Raw genomic sequence first — 21,718 nt, 5'->3', positions numbered from 1 at the left:
GTTTTCGAGTTTAATTCACTTAATTAACTGAAATCTTAACAAGGTGAAAACTGGAAATGGATTATTTTTGGTTAACCCAATACAGTTATTAGATTATAATATCTTGACCAGATTAAACAGACAAATTAATTATTGGTTGTCTCAATCAATGTAATTATCTGTAGACAATTAGATTTTAGTTAATGGTCAAGTTTATAAAACAGTAATTACGATGATTAAAATCGGAATTAAATTATTTCTTGTTTGCAACTAGTTCCTCATAACCTTCATTATGGCTCTTCGTTGTTTAATCAACCTCTAATCATCATTTTCACCTTGATTGTTGTTAACAAACAAAGTAGAACTTTTAAAAAATTAAACAATTAAAAAAATGATTATTGGTAAATTGTTGTCGATCAGCTAACTAGTTGACTATGTAAATCATTTACAGGAAATTTATCGATTTAGATTCTATCAAGATACTCGATAAATTGAGATTTTATGTCATAAAAAATTTATTAGAAACATTACTCGATTCCCTCGGGCGATAATAAACCTTTTCCAAAGACAAGATACTTACATTCCCTCTCTGTACCAAGATGGCTTCTTTTCATTGAGAAAACCTCGGCCTTCGGAGCTTCAGCTGAAGGCAAGTGTACTTTACACGGGCGAATCTATTTTCTGCACATTCGAAAAGTAAATTGTAAAGTAAAGTCACTCGGGGCAAGGCCAGTAGATGACGAACGGAAACTCAGTTCGATTCTTTATTCGTTACGTGATTGCACATTGACAAAAGTGACCTTAACTTTACTGATAGGACGAAACTCTGGCACACTCCCCAATCTCCTTCAATCGCTCTTGTTAATTATTCCCGTGCTTTGGCCTGACTATCAACAAATATCCATAAATCGTAAATCTCCAGGCTAATAATAAATAGATTTTATAATAGAATTCAAATCCGAACCATCTAAAGCATACCTACAATTAATATCCTCTTTCGGTTACTAATTCATTGAAGAAAAGTTTTAATAATTAGCTAACATTTTAATTATTATCTTAATGGTTTTAATTCAACAATTGTGAAATAAAATGAAATGAATTATCGTTAACCTTTAATCATGTAGTTATTAATACTTTTGATTGTAAAGCTTAAACAAGAGTTGAAATTAAATCCATGAGAAATTAAAAGTTTTAAATTGTTTTTTTTTCTTAATTGTTACCTTGGTTAAATTTTAAATGGTTACAGTTGAGAACAGTTAATCAACCAAGTTGATTAACAAACTGTTTACATTGTTAAAAACAATAACAAAAGGACATCAACAATTTAAGTTAATCTCTAAGGCCTTCGGAGATGATAAGTTAATTGTAATCATTTATTCACAGTTGATTAATTACCGTTGCGATTAATTAACTTCGCAAAGTTAATTTAATACACAATGAAAGATTAAGATTATTTGGTTAACAATTGGCGAAACATTGATAATAATTAAGACTTTTTCTTGCACAATTAGTGAAGTTAGACAATTTAAAATTCCTATTATCGTATAACCAAATCATCTCAATTTGAATTTGATTATTATTACATTTAAATTGAACAATCAACTATCTAATCAATAAGAATCAATTTCAATGACTTAAATCTTCAATCTTACTTTGAAATGATTAATCTAAATCATTTGCAATTGAAACTTTTAAAAGTTAACGACAATAATCAATGAGAAATTGTTAAGGACAATAAAAAGATTCCTTGAACAATTAACGATTTGAATAACGTTTCGTTATCTAATTTAGATTAACCATCTACTGATTCAATTCCTTTATATCATTGTAATTGCCTGGAGCAGCAAAGTAAATTACCCGACAATTCACTTAATTATTGATCAAATTTTTCCACCAAATTTTAAAAATTTAAACTAAATTCAATGTTCAAATATTACGTATAGTTAATTGTTGAGTCAATTAAGTTAATCTCAAGGAAATTTACCATTGATATTTACTATGGATGAAAATCCAATGTTGCAATTAGATTGTAATCTAAATATTAAACAAGGTTAAATTGACCATCAACGGAAAGTTACAATTAAAATTGTGCTGCAAACAATCAAATAAATCATGAGAGCTAAAGTTAATCAGTCTGATGGTTAAGTTTCACTTTCAATGTTATTAATTGTCATTAACTTTTTATTGAACAATTTCAATTGTTCATCTATTAATATTTGATTTCTACGTAATAATAATTAAGTAATTACCAATTTTTCTTTATAAAAAATAGAATTAATTAAATCAACACTGATCGAATTTAAAATCAAGAGTAAAAGGTAACTTTGTTTCTGTAATTAACAGTTAGAAAATCAAGCAATCAACAAATTAATTAATACCTTTGATTATATGATAAGAATTGAAATTATTAATAATTCCGGGTTTTAATTGGCACGTTTTCATAAACGATAACCTTCATCTTGATTCATTTGCATCACATTGTGATTACCTTGATTAGAGAGAGAGAGAGAGAGAGTAATAAAAATGAAAGAATATGAAATATGAATGAAATAAAAGGTAAATTTAACCAATTCTGATTAATTTACAATTTTCAGCAATCAAAGAAATGATAAAAAACAACAACAATCAAGTTGAATAAATAAATATGCAAGGTAATTATTTCATAAGAAAATAATACCAACACTGATATTGTTTATCAGGAATGAAAGTTTGGTTTCATTGACTTGTATTTGATGATAAAGTGAAAGTAATCATCATCTTTTCATGATTATCCCCTCATGATGATGATGAGCATCATCATTTTTAGCGTCAAAGGCTGAAATGAGCTACTAATATCAATTAACTTGTATCGTGTAAACAATATATTATTAATATAAAGAGCATTAGGAAAATGGAAAACCCCAAAGAATGAAAAACGAGAAGATGGAACCAGAATTGTTATCAAAATTCAAGTTTACCCTGAGGCGATAGAGATGATATCGTGTATTTCTAGTTGATAGAAACAAGAATTATCAAAATTTGAAAACAGATAAAAATCAAACATCCGAAAAGAAAAAACCTTCTCAAGACTTGATACTTTCTTTTGATTTTTTTTTCTCTTTTTCGATCTCTCGAAGTATTTCGAAAACTGTACAGTCCAAAAAGAGTTGACCTTCTCTCTTTCATTCTAATGACCTCGTCATTGTAAATTCTTGGCATTTATTTCTTTTCTCTTTTACATAAATAACCTTTTAAGGTTCAGTAAAGGTCAAGAAGAAGAAAAAAAGAATCAATAACAAAAAAGATTCTCCATTCAGATTACTTAGGATTCTAATCAACCAATAGAAATCAATGTCCTTTTAATGATCACTAAACATGATAAAGAAAAGAGAATCATTAACTAACAATTAGTAGATTAGATAAACACGATATTGTCGATAAGTTATCGTAAAATCGACTGGGCTGATTTACATTATCAACCTTTCGTTTTTTTGTTCCCAATTCTAATCTCCTAGAGGGTAAAAGGATAAAAAGAGAAAGTGAATTATGGTTAATTGATGTTAATTCTTTGTATTGGTTTGGTTTTGCTCTTTCAATATCTCTGAGTGTGTACGGGAACTGATGAGAGTAAAATTGACCGTGAAAGAGATTCAGATGAGGCGGAGCGAAGTTTATTTTATAATTAACAGTAACTAACACGGATGAATGCCTTGGGAGCTAAACAACTCATTCTTTCAATTATCTTCATCCGTCATCATCTTTGATCATCTTCTTTGCATCTGAACTTCATGTTAGTTCTGTGTTCCAAATGATAATCATCGTCTTATATTCTAGAAAAAATGTGAAACTTTGACTTAATCTGAACTTTTCGAATACAATTTTTAATTGGTTCTCTATTTGTTTTTTTAATTAATTGTGCTAACTGATTGTTATTTTTATTGTTTGTTTATTGTCTAATTTAATAATACAAAAATCATGGATATTAAATATAACGATAACTTTATCCATCGTAAATGGAAAGTGAAAGAGGATGTGGTCATCTCGGGAATCTCTGGACGATTCCCGAAATCGGAATCAGTGGATGAATTTGCTGATAATTTGTTCAATTCTGTTGACATGTTGACCGGAGGAAATGGTAGATTCCGAGCAGGTAATTAAATTTATTCTTAATCAATCTCAACAATTAGCAAGTTAATTTAGGTTCGTCTTTGAACTTGATTTAAAACTCGATTAGCTATCGATCGGTAAATTGATTGAATTCAATTTGATAAGTAAATAATTTATAATCACAATTACGGTTTGATTTTGATCATTTTGTTTAAATTCAACAATTAATGTTATCATTTTAATCTTGAAAATGTGAAAAAAAATCAAGATAAAACTCTGATGCAATTGCTTTGTATTCAAACAAGCAGGTTAATTATCACATCACAATTAACTTTAATTTTTCAGAATTTGTTTAATTACAGTAGTTAGTATAATTTTAATCATGTTTTCATTTTTTTCTTCACTTATCAACAATTTCCGTTGCATTTGCAATTTACACTTAATTGTCCCAAAATATTGCAGAAACAATTAGCTAATTAAATCACCATCATTATGATTAAAATCAACAATAAAATTTGATAGCCAACTATCTAAACTTTTCCCTTGCAGAATTAAGCAATCAAACTTAAATTGTTGATTTAATTGATGTTTCCTCGGTAATTATAACTATTCACAGCACTAATTGTGAAATTAAATTATCATTTCCCTCGCAAATTAAACTTTGCCTTTTAACTTGACTGTAAGTTTATCACTAAAATGTTTGTATTATCGTCACAATTTATAAATCAAATTGCCAATTAAACGTTTTAATCAATCATTTCTTAATAACCTCGAGGATCCAATGGTCCTTAATCAATAATAATAGTCTACGTTTAATCAGTTGATTAACTTTTGAGCCAATCTTAGTGATGCATATCCTTTAAATACCCCAAGCGTCAACAATCAGGCCTAACTGTTAACTTAATTACCAACCACAATAATCAATTGTCTCTTTTTCATCATTAATTAATCTCATGTAATCATTTGATTATTTTTATTAATTAATTTATAGGTCATAATGGTTTACCTCAAGTTAGTGGACAAATTGGTAATCTAAACAAATTCGATGCTCAATTTTTCTCGATCCCCGAATATCAAGCTGATCATATGGATCCACAATTAAGGAAATTATTGGAAGTCACTTATGAGGCGATCATTGATTCAGGTAAGAAATGATTATCGGTTAATAACTAATTGTTGATTAATCGTTTGTATAACAATTAAACCAATTCAATTAACATTCTCAATTATAAGTGAGTGAATATTGATAATATTAGTGTCATCTATCAATCAACCTTAATTCAATTTTAATTCAGAAGTTAATCATTATTTTGACTGTTAATTGTTTAGTGATTTTCTTTTATTGTTTCAATTTCCATTAATAATTACTATTAATCATGAACAAAGGATCAAATTAAATTATTTTGAAGCTCCAATTATCATCAATAATTGATAATCAAAACTATCGTTAGTCCATTAAGATATTGATTAAAATCAATTTCAATCATGCTAATCACTGAAAGAGACTAAATTAATTGTTAATTGATAATTGTTGAAATAGTATATAAGTGAATAAATTAATCAGAGCAAGAGATGATCCTTAAAGCAAAATGAATCTATTGAGATAATCAGAATTTTTGTTAATTAATCCGATTAAAAATCAATTAATATAAAACAATTGATTAAATTAATCGATGATGAGATTAGTCAATTATGTTGTGTAGTCAAATTAATACAATTAAAATCATGCAAATTTATTAATCAATTGATTATCCCTGTGGTGATTTCTTGTTAAATTGATCTGATTTTCTTGATTATCGCAAAAGGATTAATTGTTCATCGAAATCAATCGGCATGAGAAACCTTTGATTAAAGATTATTTGATTAATTGTGCAATTAGATTTAAATACGAAGAGTTTTTAGAAAGCGAAATCAAGAGATTAACTTTAAGAACATTAATTCTGACAAATTGTTGATTGAAAATTAATCTTAATCAAAACAAACAAAAATGAAACAATCAGTTAATCTCTCACCTTGATTATGATTAAGTGAAGAAAAAAACTCAACGTGTTAACCTCGTTCAGTTTATAATGAGAATGAAAGTTTTTTTAAACAGTTGAAATGAAATTAAAAATCATTGTAACAATTTAGCTTAGGGCGATTTAATTGTTTACAATTAGTTTAATATAAAGATGACTTTCATGATCTTCATATTAATCCAGAGAAAAATTAACTTAATCCTTGATGAATTAAGAAGAGATCATAATTAAGTTACAACGATGATGATTCAGATAATCAACTGAATCATGAAGAAATCAAGGCTCCTAAATGGAGGTTAAATTAACAGTTAACTTTGTTAATTTTAAACATCGGAATGAAAATATTAATTGTAAATTAATATAACTTGGTTTTTATTACAATTCCTGTGATATTAATATAAATAAAATTGAAAATTCACAAACCAGAAAATTTGACAGAGTCGTTGACATTGAGTGTCATGATAGTAAAGGGTTAAGGTGATATTAAGTTAATTGTAAATTTGATAATCTTGTTGACTGTTGATTTTGTTTGTTTGCTATCTCAGGTTTGTCAGTTGAATCATTAAGAGGATCTAAAACTGGATTTTTCTACGGGTCATCGTTTGCCGAGACTGATATGGCCTGGGGTGAAGAGCCACTAGAGGTACCTAAATACAAACAAGTTTATACAACATTGGTTTCATATGTTTTTGACCTGAAAGGGCCAATATGTCACTTCGACACTGCTTGTGGATCAAGTTTCGCAGCATTGAATGAAGCATTCACAGCAATTAAGTCAGGAGTTTGTGATAAAGCTTTGGTCGCTGGATTCAACATTTGCTTAGTACCAGTGGTCACTTTACAGTTTCGAGATCTTCAAATGGTTTCCCGTTATGGTCGATCAAAATGTCTCGATAAATCAGCCGATGGTTATGGAAGATCTGAAGGCGTTTGTTGCATAGTACTACAAAAAGCACCCGATGCTAAACGTATTTACTCAACGATAGTTAATTGTCGATCCAATACCGATGGTTATAAAGATCAGGGCATTTCATTTCCTTCGGTCGATTTACAACGACAATTAATGTACGAAACTTACACTGAAGTTGGTCTTGATCCAACCAAAGTGAGCTATGTCGAGGCTCATACTACCGGTACTCAAGCTGGTGACCCCGTTGAACTAAAAGCCATTCACGATGTTTTTTGTATTGGTCGAGATCCATCAAAACCTTTGAAAGTTGGATGTTTGAAATCAAACATGGGACATGCTGAGGCCGCATCAGGTATTTGCGCTATGGTTAAAGCCAATATGGTATTTCAAAAAGGTCTTATTCCTCCAAATATACATTTCGAGAGTCCTAATCCTCGAATTGAAGGACTAATGAATAAGACAATTGTTCCAGTTACAACCATTACTCCTTTCGAAGATGAAATTATTTCACTGAGTTGCTTTGGTTTCGGTGGAGCTAATGTTCATGTTATTCTCCGAGGTCATGACGTCCGATCATCGGCTGATGAGTTCAATTTAACTTTATCAAAATGTCCTCGATTAGTAAATATCCCTGGTCGTTCAGTCGAAGGTATTGAATTCGTCCAAAATTATCTCGAATCATCGGTCAATAAATTAACAAGATCATTTCTCGATCTTCTTAACGAATATTCAAAAACTCGTAAAATGCCTCATCGTGGATTCACGTTGATTGAAGGAGAACCTGGAAAATATTCAATGAAACATTTCATTGGAAATCAACTCGATTCAGTTGAGCATAAAAAAGTCTATTTGACATCATCAACAAATCTAATCAACGTTGATCCAAATCTAAAAGATTTACCTGTTTTCTCTGGTACAATCAATAGATTAGAATCTTACCTCAAACCTTTTAAATCGAATTTATTTGATCTCGTTTTCGGTGAGATTGAAGTTTCCAACCCTTTGGAGTCGATTGTTAAATCAATTGCTATTCAATTGGCGATTGTTAATCTATTTAAATCGATACAATTAAATATCGATGGAGTTGCGATTCCAACAATTGGATCTTTGATTAATCTTTATGCTAACAATAAGATGACTGAACAAGAAGTCATTCTAACGGCTTATTGGTTCGGACATTTCGTCCAAATAAAAGATCAATCAATAATCAATCCAACAATTGAAGTTTTATCATCATGTGAACAAATTAAACCTCATTTATCAGAAGGAATCAAACTCACCAAGAAAACTTCAGGTAAATCATGTATCATTTCTGGACATTATGAAGAAATATTCAGTTCAATTGTCAATCTACAAATGGCTAATATAGCAATTAAATGGCCTGGAGAATCAACTGATTGTTCTGAAAATTTTATTGGATTTAGTACAAACTTCTTATTGAATCCTGGTAAAAACGGAATTATGACTAAATTCAAAAACTACCTGATCAGGCAAATCCTTTCCTCAGATGATCATGTTCAAATGATGAAAAAATCATCTTCTATCATAATGATTAATATGGTTAACCAACAATTCTGTTTATCTAAATCAATTACATACGAAAAAAGTGCTCAGAATTTGTCGATTCAATATAATTTATCAGACATGGAAAAAGGTTTTATATCTGGTGAAAGTTTATTTACCTGTTTAGGTAAAATTTATGCTGACCAAGGAATCGACTATTGTCTTGAACATTTATATCCAACTGTTAATTATCCTGTTCCAGTTGACACTCTTTCACTTAATTCATTGATCAAATTTGATCATTTGGCTGATTGGAAAGTGTTCAAATACCCTGAGTACTTTAATCACACACGATGTTCAACAACCAATAGTTTTCGAATCAATCTTTCTAGTTCAGAAGATTGGTTCTTGGTAGATCACAAGATCGATGGTCGAGTCCTTTATCCAGCGACTGGTCTATTGATGTTTGTTTGGTACACGGTTGCTAAATTTCATGGAACCATAACGACACGATTTCCAATTGAATTTCGCGACATTCGGTTGACTCGAGCGACAGTTTTGACCGAAAAGGAGGTTAAGTTTATCGTCCAGTACTTACCTTATAATGGAACTTTTGTCATTACCGAAAGTGACAATATTGTGGCCTCTGGTAAAGCGTTTGGAAATCCAGATTTGGATCTCGTTAGAACTTCAAATAATGAATTGAGAATAGAAGATAGTGAATTTACTTTTAGTAAAGAAGATATTTACAAAGAGTTACGAGTTCGTGGTTACGATTATGGTCCACATTTTCAATGTATAACTTCAGCTTCGAGTTCAGGATTACATGGTAAAGTTGAATGGCAAGAACCAAATAGTTCACAGTTAAAAGCAACTTCCGTTTTGGAAAGGACTCAAGAAGGAATTTTCCGCTTTCTTAGAACTTGGATAACATTTACTGATTCAGCTTTACAATTGGTTTTATTATCTAATCAAAAGAATCGTGATCTTTATATTCCTACTGGTTTCCAATCGTTGATCTGTGATCCAGTATCTATTATGGAAACAGTTAATCGGTTCAATAGATCATTGAAATCAACTGAAACTCAAGAAGCTTCTGAATCACCGAAGGAAAATTCAACCGAAGATGAAAGTTCAAATGGAGATTCAATCAAAATAATGAACCCAGAATTTGATGTCTATCATGATCCAATTACGCAATCGGTTTCGACCGATGGAGTTTGGGTCAGAGGTCTTCTCGCATCTGACGCAAATCGACGAAATCAATCAGTTACTCTCGAGACTTATGACTTTGTACCATTCCATGAAAGTTGTGCAGTTGATGAAATGACCTTAGAATCGGTCGAATCATATTCATCACTGATCTTTGGTCTAATTGATTTGTTGCGAAAAAACATTAACCTCGATTGAGATTAGCGCAGAGGAAATGGAATCATTTTCGAATGCAGTTGACCTGAAAAAAGATCAACATTCATTGGCTAATTATTTAATCTGTTTGTGTCGAGGAGAAACACCAACGATAGAAATTACCTCTAAACTATCTGATGACATGTTGATTGGTACAAATGCAGTTCTTCATTCTAATCAACGTTTTTGAAACCATTTGTTATAACTGCAACTGGACACGAATCTTATAGCGGTGACGTTTATTCAAAGTCTAATATTGTCGAAATCAACGATTCTCAAGGTTTCGTCTTTGATTCGATTAAATCAATTCTCGAGATACAATCATTGGGATCAATGAAAGTCGACTATACTTTGGTACGATCTAATGTACCTGAACCAGAGACTGTTGATAAACTTTCTGGTGTCGTGAATACGATCGTTTGGAATATCGATGAATCACCAGCTCCAAGCGATTTGAGTAAAAACGATCTAGTTATTTATAAAATTACTAATCGTTCAATTGATTCATTAATCGAGAATATCGATAAAATTCAATCAGTTCTTAAACCCAATGGTCATTTGTTGGTATTGACCCGAGAGAAATCATCGAACTTAGAAAGCCTCAGATCGAATCCATTTGTTCAAAATCTATTGAAAGATTTTATTTCAGATTCGATTGACTCAAATCTACTAATTGAAAAATGAATGAAAATAATTGGGTTTGTATAAGTAAACGAACACTTTCATCCAAATCGTTACCTTTGGTCGGATTAATGTTCAAAAAGTTACCAGAGTCGATTAATCTTGAGAAACATAAGATTATCCGAGTTAATCCATTTGAATATTCGTGGCTCGATAATCTCAAGGATGAAATAAAAGCCGATGAAGAATCGATTATTTGGTTGATAAGTCAAAATTTTCCGATGTGAGTGTACTCGGTTTAGCGAAATGTCTGAGTTTAGAACCTTATGGATCTCGAATTCGTTGTGTGGCTCTTCAACCAGGTTCTAAAGGAATCGATTCATCATCAATTGATTTGCATAGTGCAACTTTCCATCAACTAATAACCAATGATTGTAAATTCAATATTTATGACGATAAACTCGGATGGGGAGATTATTGTCACTTCGAGATACCGACAAAACCAGAGACCGATAGCAAATGTTTAGTCCAAAGTAAAGATGCTTATGTCCAATGTTTAATTCCTGGTGATCTTTCATCACTTGTATGGACTCAATTCAATCCAATTCCTGATTCCAAAAAAGGTCAATCTCTTGTGACAATCAACTATTCGTCGCTCAATTTCAAAGATATTATGCATGCGACTGGAAGACTACCTTCTAATTTAAATCTCGATTGGCGTATTCCAGTAGAAATGTCAACACCAATCGGATTAGAATACGCAGGTGTCGATTCGAATGGTAACCGGATTATGGGTTTTGTTCCACATCGAGCATTAGCAACTAAACTAATCATTGGATCAAATGATTTCTGTTGGTCTGTTCCTTCAACATGGACCATGGAAGATGCTGCAACCGTACCGGTTGTTTATGCAACTGCGATTTATAGTCTATTGATTCGCGGTCAACTTCGTCAAGGAGAATCTGTTCTTATTCACGCGGGAACAGGAGGTGTTGGAATAGCAGCGATAAACATTTGTTTGAGTTTGAATTGTAAGATCTTTACAACAGTTGGCTCGGATGAAAAGCGAAAGTTTCTTCAAGAACAATTCCCATCACTCGACGAGACGAGTTTCGCTCATTCGAGATCAACTTCATTCGAAGAACATGTTCTTAGACACACGAATGGTCGTGGTGTTGATGTGATTCTCAATTCATTATCTGAAGACAAACTACAAGCAAGTGTGAGATGTTTAGCACCGGGTGGAAGATTTCTGGAAATCGGTAAATATGATATGATGCAAAACAATAAGGTCAACTTGGGACTTTTCGATGAGGGTCGAACCTTCCATGGAATTTTACTTGATGCATTCATTACCTCTGCAAATCGTCTCAGTAATAAAGACAGTGGAGTGTCACAAGTAAAAGAGAAAATCACTGCTTTTATGGACCAAGGAATAACTTCAGGAACAATAAAGCCACTTCCGAGAAAAGTATTCAAAATGAACCAAGTTGAAGAAGCTTTTCGATTTATGGCCACCGGTAAACACATTGGTAAAGTTCTGGTCAAGATAAAAGATGAAAGTAGAGATGATAAAAGTTCTTCGACAACAGAAACATTGACCAAAATAAATGAAATTTCATCAATTGGATCGATCCCATTGGCAATTAAATCGCCGATTTTCTATTCGAATAAAACTTATATTATTGTCGGTGGATTTGGTGGATTTGGCTTGGAATTAGCTTCTTGGTTGGTCAAAAAAGGAGTTCGTCAATTGGTTCTTAATTCTCGATCGGGACCTAAATCGTCTTATCATAAATTATCTTTGCATCGATTAGAGTCACTTGGTGCCAATGTCATCATATCAACTCACGATTTAACTAGTGAACAAGATTGTTGTTCGCTTTTCGAATCCCTTTCACCTTATCCAATTGGTGGGATATTTAATTGTGCTCTCGTTTTGTCTGATGCTTTAATATCCGATCAAAATGCTGAAACTTATGAAAAAGTTTGTTCATCGAAAGTTAAAATAACCAAGAATTTAGATAAATTAACTCGATCATTAGCTTCAGATGATTGTGATTATTTTGTCGTCTTCTCATCAGTAACTTGTGGACGAGGTAATCCAGGACAATCTAATTATGGATTAGCTAACTCTTATATGGAATCGATTTGTCAAGAGAGATTCAAACATGGACTTCATGGTCTAGCGATTCAATGGGGATACATCGGTGATGTTGGATTTGTTGTTGAGAAATTAGGTGTTAAAGTTGATTCTATTCGAGGAACAGCAGCTCAAAGAATTCACTCTTGTTTCTCTGTACTAGAAAGAGCTCTGGCTTATCCTGTATCCACCGTGTCAAGTTTGGTCCGAGCAATTGACAGAAAGAGTATTTCAACTGGATCTGGAGACATAATTAGCTCAATCAGTCACATCTTGGGCATCAAAGATATTAATTCACTTGATCCAAATGTTACTTTAGGTGAACTTGGTATGGATTCGTTGATGGCAATCGAAGTTCAACAAGTTTTAGAGAAACAGTTTAATATTTCAATAAGCTCAAAGGAGATTCGAGCTCTCAAGATATCCAAATTGAAAGAGTTTTCGAAACAAATGAAAAACGGTAAACAAACATCAGAATCATTAACAAATGCCTCGACCAGTAATGAATCGAGTGACACAAATTCAATGATTGGATCACTTTTATCTCTTCAAGTTCCAAAAACAATAACAAATAATCTCAATGATTTAGGAAAATCAAACAAAACAATCAGGCCAATTTATTATGTTCCTCCAATTGAAGGAAATTATGATTTAATGAAAGGTCTCATTGATCGTGTCAAAAGACCAGCACTTGGACTTAATTGGACTTACGATCTTTCTCTTCTTACCTCAATCGAGTCTGCGGCAACTTATTATGCTGATTATCTGATCAAATGTCATTCACCAAATGACAAGTTAAATATGGTTGGCTACTCATTTGGAGGTATTATTGCTTATAATATCGCTTGTGAATTAGAGACTCGATTTTTGTATAACGGAAGTGGGCCAATAATCGAGAAATTAATTCTGATAGATGCTGATCCTGAAAAGTTGAAAAACGTGGCAGAAATTACTAAAAAGCGCATTGATGATGCTCCTTTAAATATTCAAGAGACTGAGTTTATTAAGGGTGTAATGAAAAGAATTTTTGCAAACTTAGATCCAAATCAATTCGATGCTGAAATAGCTAATTGTTCAAATCGAAAAGAAAGATTCGAAAAATTCACAAAAATAATGATCGATAAAGGAATTCCCGAAGATAAGGCAGATATGATTTCTAAAGTTAATGAGTTAACTTTTCAAAAAGGACAAATGCTCATCAATTATTCACCAAAACTGAAATCGAAGCTAACTGAAATAGTTCATATTCGAGCTAAAACTGATTTACCATTATTCCAAAGTTCAAAACAAACTGATTTCAAAGTAAGTAAACATTCAAATCTATTGATGGGTTAACTCACTCATCTTAAAATTTCACAATTTCTAATCAACTGATAATCTATCCAAATTTCTCTTAGCTTGGAACCGAACACTTTTTTGATGGTAATCATCACACGGTAATTGGATCAAATTTGGACGCTATCGAGAAAATAACAAACAATTTCTTCAATATCCAAGAAGATGATAATAATAACGATTTAACAAACATCCAACCATCTAATTGAATTAATAACCAAGCATTATAATCTGCAATTGTTTAGGATATTGATTCATGTAAATTTCCATAAATATGTGTCTTTTATCAAATATTAATCTTAAGTTGAAAGTTTCCTTGACATTTTATTTAATTGATTTCTAAACGACCAAGAAATTATTAGATTATACTTTTAATAATAATTTAAATCATTTCAAAGATTTACACTGTTAATATTTCAACTTAAATTAACAAAAATAATCAATGAGATTATTTGCGAAAATAAAAAAATTCATTGAAAATGAAATGTCAATTTTCAGTTTCCTCTCGAAATTTATCAGTAATTGTAAAAAATATACTAACTCGACTTTGTAATTTAATCAACTAACTATTAATAAAAACTTTCCACCAAAAAATTTTTTGCAACGACTGTATTTATTAACTATTTCATCGAAATGAATGGATTATCCTAACATTAAGATCAAGTGATAAATTGATTTTTTGAATACAAATGACTTAACTAAATTGAACATTGAGCTTTCGATTAAAATAAAAATCAAATCTCTAAATTTATTACCCAAAAAGTTATGATTGTTCAAATGTCGGGAGCTCAATTAAAAACACCCTGTATGGTTAGTATTAATAAAAGGTGTTAAGACTAAAGGGTTTAGAATAGGTGAAGCTTCTTCTTAATTCTATCAGGTAAACAAAAGAGATAATCACAATTACCTTATTTCCCCGCATTTATCTTCAGTGCTTATCAGTGAGAAAAATTCGGCCTTAAGTCCCTGTTGATACTTTTAGAAAGTAACTTAATATTCAGACTAAAGTGCGGCAAAGCCGCATCGGTTTATCATACAATTAACTTTGACAACACTTTTAAATAAAGATACGCATTTAAGTGCTTAATTTGTCCCTTGTTATTTATTCATTTGTACCGTATACAAACTTATGAGTTTGACTGTAGATTTACCTGATCAAACATGAACTGTTTCCGACTGAGTCATTTCCTTTTTCCGCTTTACGTCAGTATATTCAAAGACTACCATAGTCTCTTATCTAGTATGTAAGTGAATACGTTACTCTTTAAACTCATCTTTACTTTTGTTTTTTTCCTTATTTTCCAATTATTTTAATTAATTGTTATTGGTTATTTGTCTATTGGCCAATTCCTTACGGAGATCATGAATATTAAATACAATGATAACTTTATTCATCGTAAATGGAAAGTGAAAGAGGATGTGGTCATCTCAGGAATGTCTGGACGATTCCCAGAATCAGAATCAGTGGATGAATTTGCTGATAATCTGTTCAATTCTGTTGACATGATGACTGGAGGAAATGATCGATTCCGTTCAGGTAAATAAATTCATCACTAATTAATATCAACAATTACTGCTTATCAGTTTAATGTTACTTTATGATTTAGTAATTATAAAATTATTTCGAATTACGCTTTTTGACTTTCCGAGAAAAACCTAAACCTACCTAAGGTTATAAGTCCAAAATCCATTATCTTTTGATTATCACTATCATAAATATTCAAATTCTTTCTCTTTACCATTTCGTTCATTTCATGTAATTTATTCATCAAATTTTGATCTGTGATAACTTTGTGCTAACAATGATATCGATATAATTTAAGATAAAATCAAACATGGGTCATGCTGAGTCCGCATCAGGTATTTGCGCTATGATTAAAGCCTGTATGGTATTTCAAAAAGGTCTGATTCCTCCTAATTTGCATTTAAAAACGCCTAATCCAAAGATTGAAGGACTAATGAATAAGAAAATTGTTCCAGTTACAAAGATTATCCCTTTCAAAGATGAAATTATTTCACTGAATTGTTTTGGTTTCGGTGGTGCTAATGTTCACGTTATTCTCCGTGGTCATAATGTTCAATCATCGGCTGATGAGTTCAATTTAACTCTATCAAAATTGCCTCGATTAGTGAATATCCCTGGTCGTTCAGTTGAGGGCATAAAACATGTCCAAAATTATCTCGAATCATCGGTCAATAAATTAACCAGATCATTTCTCGATCTTCTTAACGAATATTCAAAAACTCGTAAAATGCCTCATCGTGGATTCACATTGATTGAAGGAGAACCTGGAAAATATTCGATGAAACATTTCATTGGAAATCAACTCGATTCAGTTGAACATAAAAAAGTCTATTTAACATCATCAACAAATCTAATCAACGTTGATCCAAATCTTAAAGATTTACCTGTTTTCTCTGATACAATCAATAGATTAGAATCTTACCTCAAACCTTTTAAATCGAATTTATTTGATCTCGTTTTCGGTGAGATGGAAGTTTCCAACCCTTTGGAGTCGATTGTTAAATCAATTGCTATTCAATTGGCGATTGTTAATGTATTTAAATCGATACAATTAAATATCGATGGAGTTGCGATTTCAACAATTGGATCTTTGATTAATCTTTACGCCAACAATAAGATGACTGAACAAGAAGTCATTCTAACGGCTTATTGGTTCGGACATTTCGTCCAAATAAAAGACCAATCGATAATCAATCCAACAATTGAAGTTTTATCATCATGTGAACAAATTAAACCTCATTTATCAGAAGGAATCAAACTCACCAAGAAAACTTCAGGTAAATCATGTATCATCTCTGGACATTATGAAGAAATGTTCAATACAATTGTCGATCTACAAATGGCTAATATTACGGTCAAATGCCCTGAGGAATCGCTTGAGAATGATAAATTTTCTGATTTGAATGCAAGTTTATTGATGCGTCCAATTAAATATCAAGAAAAAATTAATATGAACCATTTAAAAAGTTACCTGATCAGAAACATCCTTCGTCCAAATGAGTACATTCGAGTGATTTTGGAGTTGACAGAACCAACTTCAATCCTGATAGTCAATGCTGATGATCGCCAATTCTTCTATCCTAAATCAATTACCTACGAAAAAAGTGCTCAGAGACCGTTGATAAACTTTCTGACATAATAAACACAGTTATTTGGAATATTGAAGAATCGCCCGCCCCAAGTGACGTGAGCAAAAATGATTTAGTTATTTACAAAATGGCTAATCAGTCGATTGATTCATTAATCTCGAATATAGAAAAAATTCAATCGATTCTAAAACCCAATGGTCATTTGTTGATATTGACCAGAGAAAACTCATCAAAATTAGAAAGTCTAAGATCGAATCTATTTGTTCAAAATCTGTTGAAAGATTTTCTTCCAAATTCAATTGACTCAAATTCACTAATTGAAAAAATGAATGAAAATAATTGGGTTTGTATAAGTCAACGAACACTTTCACCTACTTCGTTGCCTTTAGTCGGATTAATGTTCAAGAAGTTACCAGAGTCGATTAATCTTGAGAAACATAAAATTATCCGAGTTAATCCATTTGAATATTCGTGGCTCGATAATCTAAAGGGTGAAATAAAAGCTGATGAAGAATCAATAATTTGGTTGATTAGTCAAAATGTAAGTGTACTCGGTTTAGTGAAGTGTTTAAGTTTAGAACCTTTTGGATCTCGAATTCGTTGTGTGGCTCTTCAACCAGGTTCTAAAGGAATCGATTCATCATCAATTGATTTGCATAGTGCAACTTTCCATCAACTAATAACCAATGATTGTAAATTCAATATTTATGACGATAAACTCGGATGGGGAGATTATTGTCACTTCGAGATTCCAACTAAACCAGAGACCGATAGCAAATGTTTAGTCCAAAGTAAAGATGCTTATGTCCAATGTTTAATTCCTGGTGATCTTTCATCACTTGTATGGACTCAATTCAATCCGATTCCTGATCCTAAAAAAGGACAATCCCTCGTGACAATCAACTATTCGTCTCTTAATTTCAAAGATATTATGCATACGACTGGAAGATTACCTTCTAATCTTAATCCCGATTGGCGTATTCCAGTAGAAATGTCGACACCAATCGGATTAGAATATGCTGGTGTCGATTCGAATGGTAATCGTCTCATAGGCATTGTCCCTCATCGAGCATTAGCGACTAAACTCATAATTGGATCAAATGATTTCTGTTGGTCTGTTCCTTCAACATGGACCATGGAAGATGCTGCAACCGTACCGGTTGTTTATGCAACTGCGATTTATAGTCTATTGATTCGCGGTCAACTTCGTCAAGGAGAATCTGTTCTTATTCATGCAGGAACAGGAGGTGTTGGAATAGCAGCGATAAACATTTGTTTGAGTATGAATTGTAAGATCTTTACAACGGTTGGTACAGATGAGAAACGGAATTTTCTTCAAGAACAATTGTCTTCACTGGACGAGACGAGTTTCGCTCATTCGAGATCGACTTCATTCGAAGAACATATTCTTAGACACACGAATGGTCGAGGTGTTGATGTGATTCTCAATTCATTATCTGAGGACAAACTACAAGCAAGTGTTAGATGTTTAGCACCGGGTGGACGATTTCTCGAAATCGGTAAAAATGACATTAATCAGAATAACAAGATCAACGTGGGACTCTTCGATGAGTGCCAAACTTTTCATGGAATTATACTTGATTCGTTCATTGGCTCTGCGAGTTGCCCGATTAGTAAAGAAGGTGGAACGAAACATATCAAAAAGAAAATCAGTGCATATATGAACCAAGGAATTGCTACAGGAATAGTAAAGCCCATTGCACGAAAAGTATTCGAAATGAACCAGGTTGAAAAGGCTTTTCGATTTATGGCCACCGGTAAACAAATTGGTAAAGTACTGGTCAAGATAAATAATGGAAATGGAGATGATGAAAGTTCTTTGACAACAGAAACATTGACCAAAATAAATGAAACTTCATCAATCACTTGAGTCACTTGGTGCCAATGTCATCATATCAACTCACGATTTAACTAAAGAACAAGATTGTTGTTCTCTTTTCGAATCCCTTTCACCTTATCCAATTGGTGGGATATTTAATTGTGCTCTCGTTTTGTCTGATGCTTTAATATCCGATCAAAATGCTGAAACTTATGAAAAAGTTTGTTCGTCTAAAGTAAAAATAACCAAGAATTTAGATAAATTAACTCGCTCAATGGCTCCAGTTGATTGTGATTATTTCGTTTGCTTCTCATCAGTAGCTTCTGGACGAGGTAACAAAGGTCAATCTAATTATGGATTAGCCAATTCTTACATGGAATCGATTTGTCAAGAGAGATTCAAACATGGACTTCATGGTCTAGCGATCCAATGGGGATACGTTGGTGATGTTGGATTTGTTGTTGAGAAAATAGGTGTTAGCATTGTTTCAGTTCGTGGAACAGCAGCTCAACGAATCCACTCTTGTTTCTCTGTACTCGAACGAGCATTGACTTATCCCGTACCTGTCGTGTCAAGTTCGGTGAAACCAATTGATACCAAAAGCTATTCAACCGGATCTGGGGATATAGTCAGCTCAATTTGTCACATTTTGGGTTTCAAAGATATTAATTCACTTGATCTTAATGTTACTTTGGGCGAACTTGGTATGGACTCATTGATGGCAATCGAAGTCCAACAAGTTTTAGAGAAACAGTATAATATTTTAATGAATTCAAAGGAGATTCGATCCCTAACAATCATTAAATTAAAGGAATTATCAAACAAAATTAAAAATGATAAACAAACATCAGAATCATTAACAAATGCCTCGACCATTAATGAATCGAGTGACACAAATTCAATGATTGGATCACTTTTATCTCTTCAAGTTCCAAAATCAAAAATCAGCAATCTTAATGATTTAGAAAAATCAAATTCATTCGAGCCAATTTATTATGTTCCTCCTATTGAAGAAAATTATGATTTAATGAAAGGTCTCATTGATCGTATTAAAAGACCAGCACTTGGACTTAATTGGCCTTACGATCTTTCCCTTCTCACTTCAATCGATTCTTCAGCAAATTATTATGCTGATTATCTAACCAAGTGTCATTCACCAAATGACAAAATACACATGGTTGGCTACTCGTTTGGAGGTATTATTGCTTATAATATCGCTTGTGAATTAGAGACTCGATTTTTGTCTAACGGAAGTGGGCCGATAATCGAGAAATTAATTCTGATAGATGCTGATCCTGAAAAGTTGAAAAAAGTGGCTGAAATAACTAAAAATACTCGAGTTAAAACTAAAGATATGAATATTCTAGAGACCGAATTTGTTAAAGGAGCCATTCAGCGAGTGTTTTCAAATTTAGATCCGAACCAATTCGATCTCGAAATAAGAAATTACTCCAATCGAAAAGAAAGATTCGAAAAATTCACAAAAATAATGATCGATAAAGGAATTCCCGAAGATAAGGCAGATATGATTTCTAAAGTTAATGAGTTAACTTTTCAAAAAGGACAAATGCTCATCAATTATTCACCAAAACTGAAATCGAAGCTAACTGAAATAGTTCATATTCGAGCTAAAACTGATTTACCATTATTCCAAAGTTCAAAACAAACTGATTTCAAAGTAAGTAAACATTCAAATCTATTGATGGGTTAACTCACTCATCTTAAAATTTCACAATTTCTGATCAACTGATAATCTATCAAAATTTCTCTTAGCTTGGAACCGAACACTTTTTTGATGGTAATCATCACACGGTAATCGGATCAAATTTGGACGCTATCGAGAAAATAACAAACAATTTCTTCGATATCCAAGAAGATGATAACAATAACGATTTAACAAACATCCAGCAATCTATTAATAATTGAATTAATAACCAAGCATTATAATCAAAAATTGTTTAAGATATGAATTCATATAAATTTCGATAAATATGTGTCTTTTATCAAATATCATATATTAATCTTAAGTTGAAAGTTTCCTTGACATTTAAATCAATAAACAATCTAAGGAGGGTCTCCCATTTTTTTCACTTTCAATCAAGAACTATACTAATCGACTTTGTAACTTAGTAACTTGTTAGACAATTAATTAAAATTTTCCGACAAATTTTTGTAATGATTGTGTCTATTAATTGTTTAAGTGAATGAATTGTTTTTGACATTTACAGTCAAACCATTTAGGTTGAACCAAGTTTCTATTTAGCTCAGAATATTTTCTATTTAGTTTGAACTTTCCATCGGCTAATCCATCGGGTTAATCCGTTTTCTCTAGAAAGGTTGAAATTTTCTCTATTTCCTCGAGAAGATTTTCTATTTAGTTTGAACATTTTTTTCTGATTTTTTATGCTATTCAGAATTATGGTTAAATTAGTAAAGAAAAGAAAAACCAATTGTCGAAAATTATAATCGATTCAACCCAAATACACCTGATGATGTTTTTCAATGAGTTGATCTTGCAAGTTAAATGGCCACTGCAAACGATTAAATCAACTATTATGAGAACATGATGATTTACATTTAAACAAGTCTCGAAGGAGAAATGATAAAAAATCAGAAGAAAATGTTCAAACTAAATAGAAAATCTTCCCGTGGAAATAGAAAAAATTCCAACCCTTTTAGAGAAAAGAGATTATCCCGATGGATTAGCCGATGGCATGTCCAAACTAAATAGAAAATATTCTGTGCTAAATAGAAACTTGGTT

The 21,718-nt window shown here is 31.9% G+C and overlaps 2 protein-coding genes across 2 annotated transcripts; both read left to right on the top strand.

Annotated features, from left to right (window-relative positions):
• Positions 1-3,504: 3,504 nt before the first annotated feature.
• On the top strand, positions 3,505-14,312 carry LOC128386682 (fatty acid synthase-like). The gene is given in 8 exon segments (XM_053345747.1): positions 3,505-4,108; positions 5,057-5,209; positions 6,629-9,881; positions 9,883-10,088; positions 10,091-10,576; positions 10,579-10,797; positions 10,800-13,969; positions 14,065-14,312. Coding segments are annotated over 8 exon segments (7,809 nt in total). The 5' UTR covers positions 3,505-3,933; the 3' UTR covers positions 14,212-14,312.
• A 455-nt stretch (positions 14,313-14,767) lies between these two features.
• On the top strand, positions 14,768-21,080 carry LOC128386701 (fatty acid synthase-like). Its single transcript, XM_053345774.1, is given in 5 exon segments — positions 14,768-14,812; positions 15,826-17,133; positions 17,136-19,004; positions 19,006-20,634; positions 20,730-21,080. Coding segments are annotated over 5 exon segments (5,004 nt in total). The 3' UTR covers positions 20,883-21,080.
• Positions 21,081-21,718: the final 638 nt, after the last annotated feature.

The sequence above is a fragment of the Panonychus citri genome, unplaced genomic scaffold (genome assembly GCF_014898815.1).
Source record: "Panonychus citri isolate SS breed McGregor unplaced genomic scaffold, ASM1489881v1 Contig00072, whole genome shotgun sequence".
Classification (NCBI taxonomy): domain Eukaryota; kingdom Metazoa; phylum Arthropoda; class Arachnida; order Trombidiformes; family Tetranychidae; genus Panonychus; species Panonychus citri.
The sequence above is the reverse complement of the archived record's forward strand: the minus strand, read 5'-3'. Positions and strand labels throughout refer to the sequence as shown.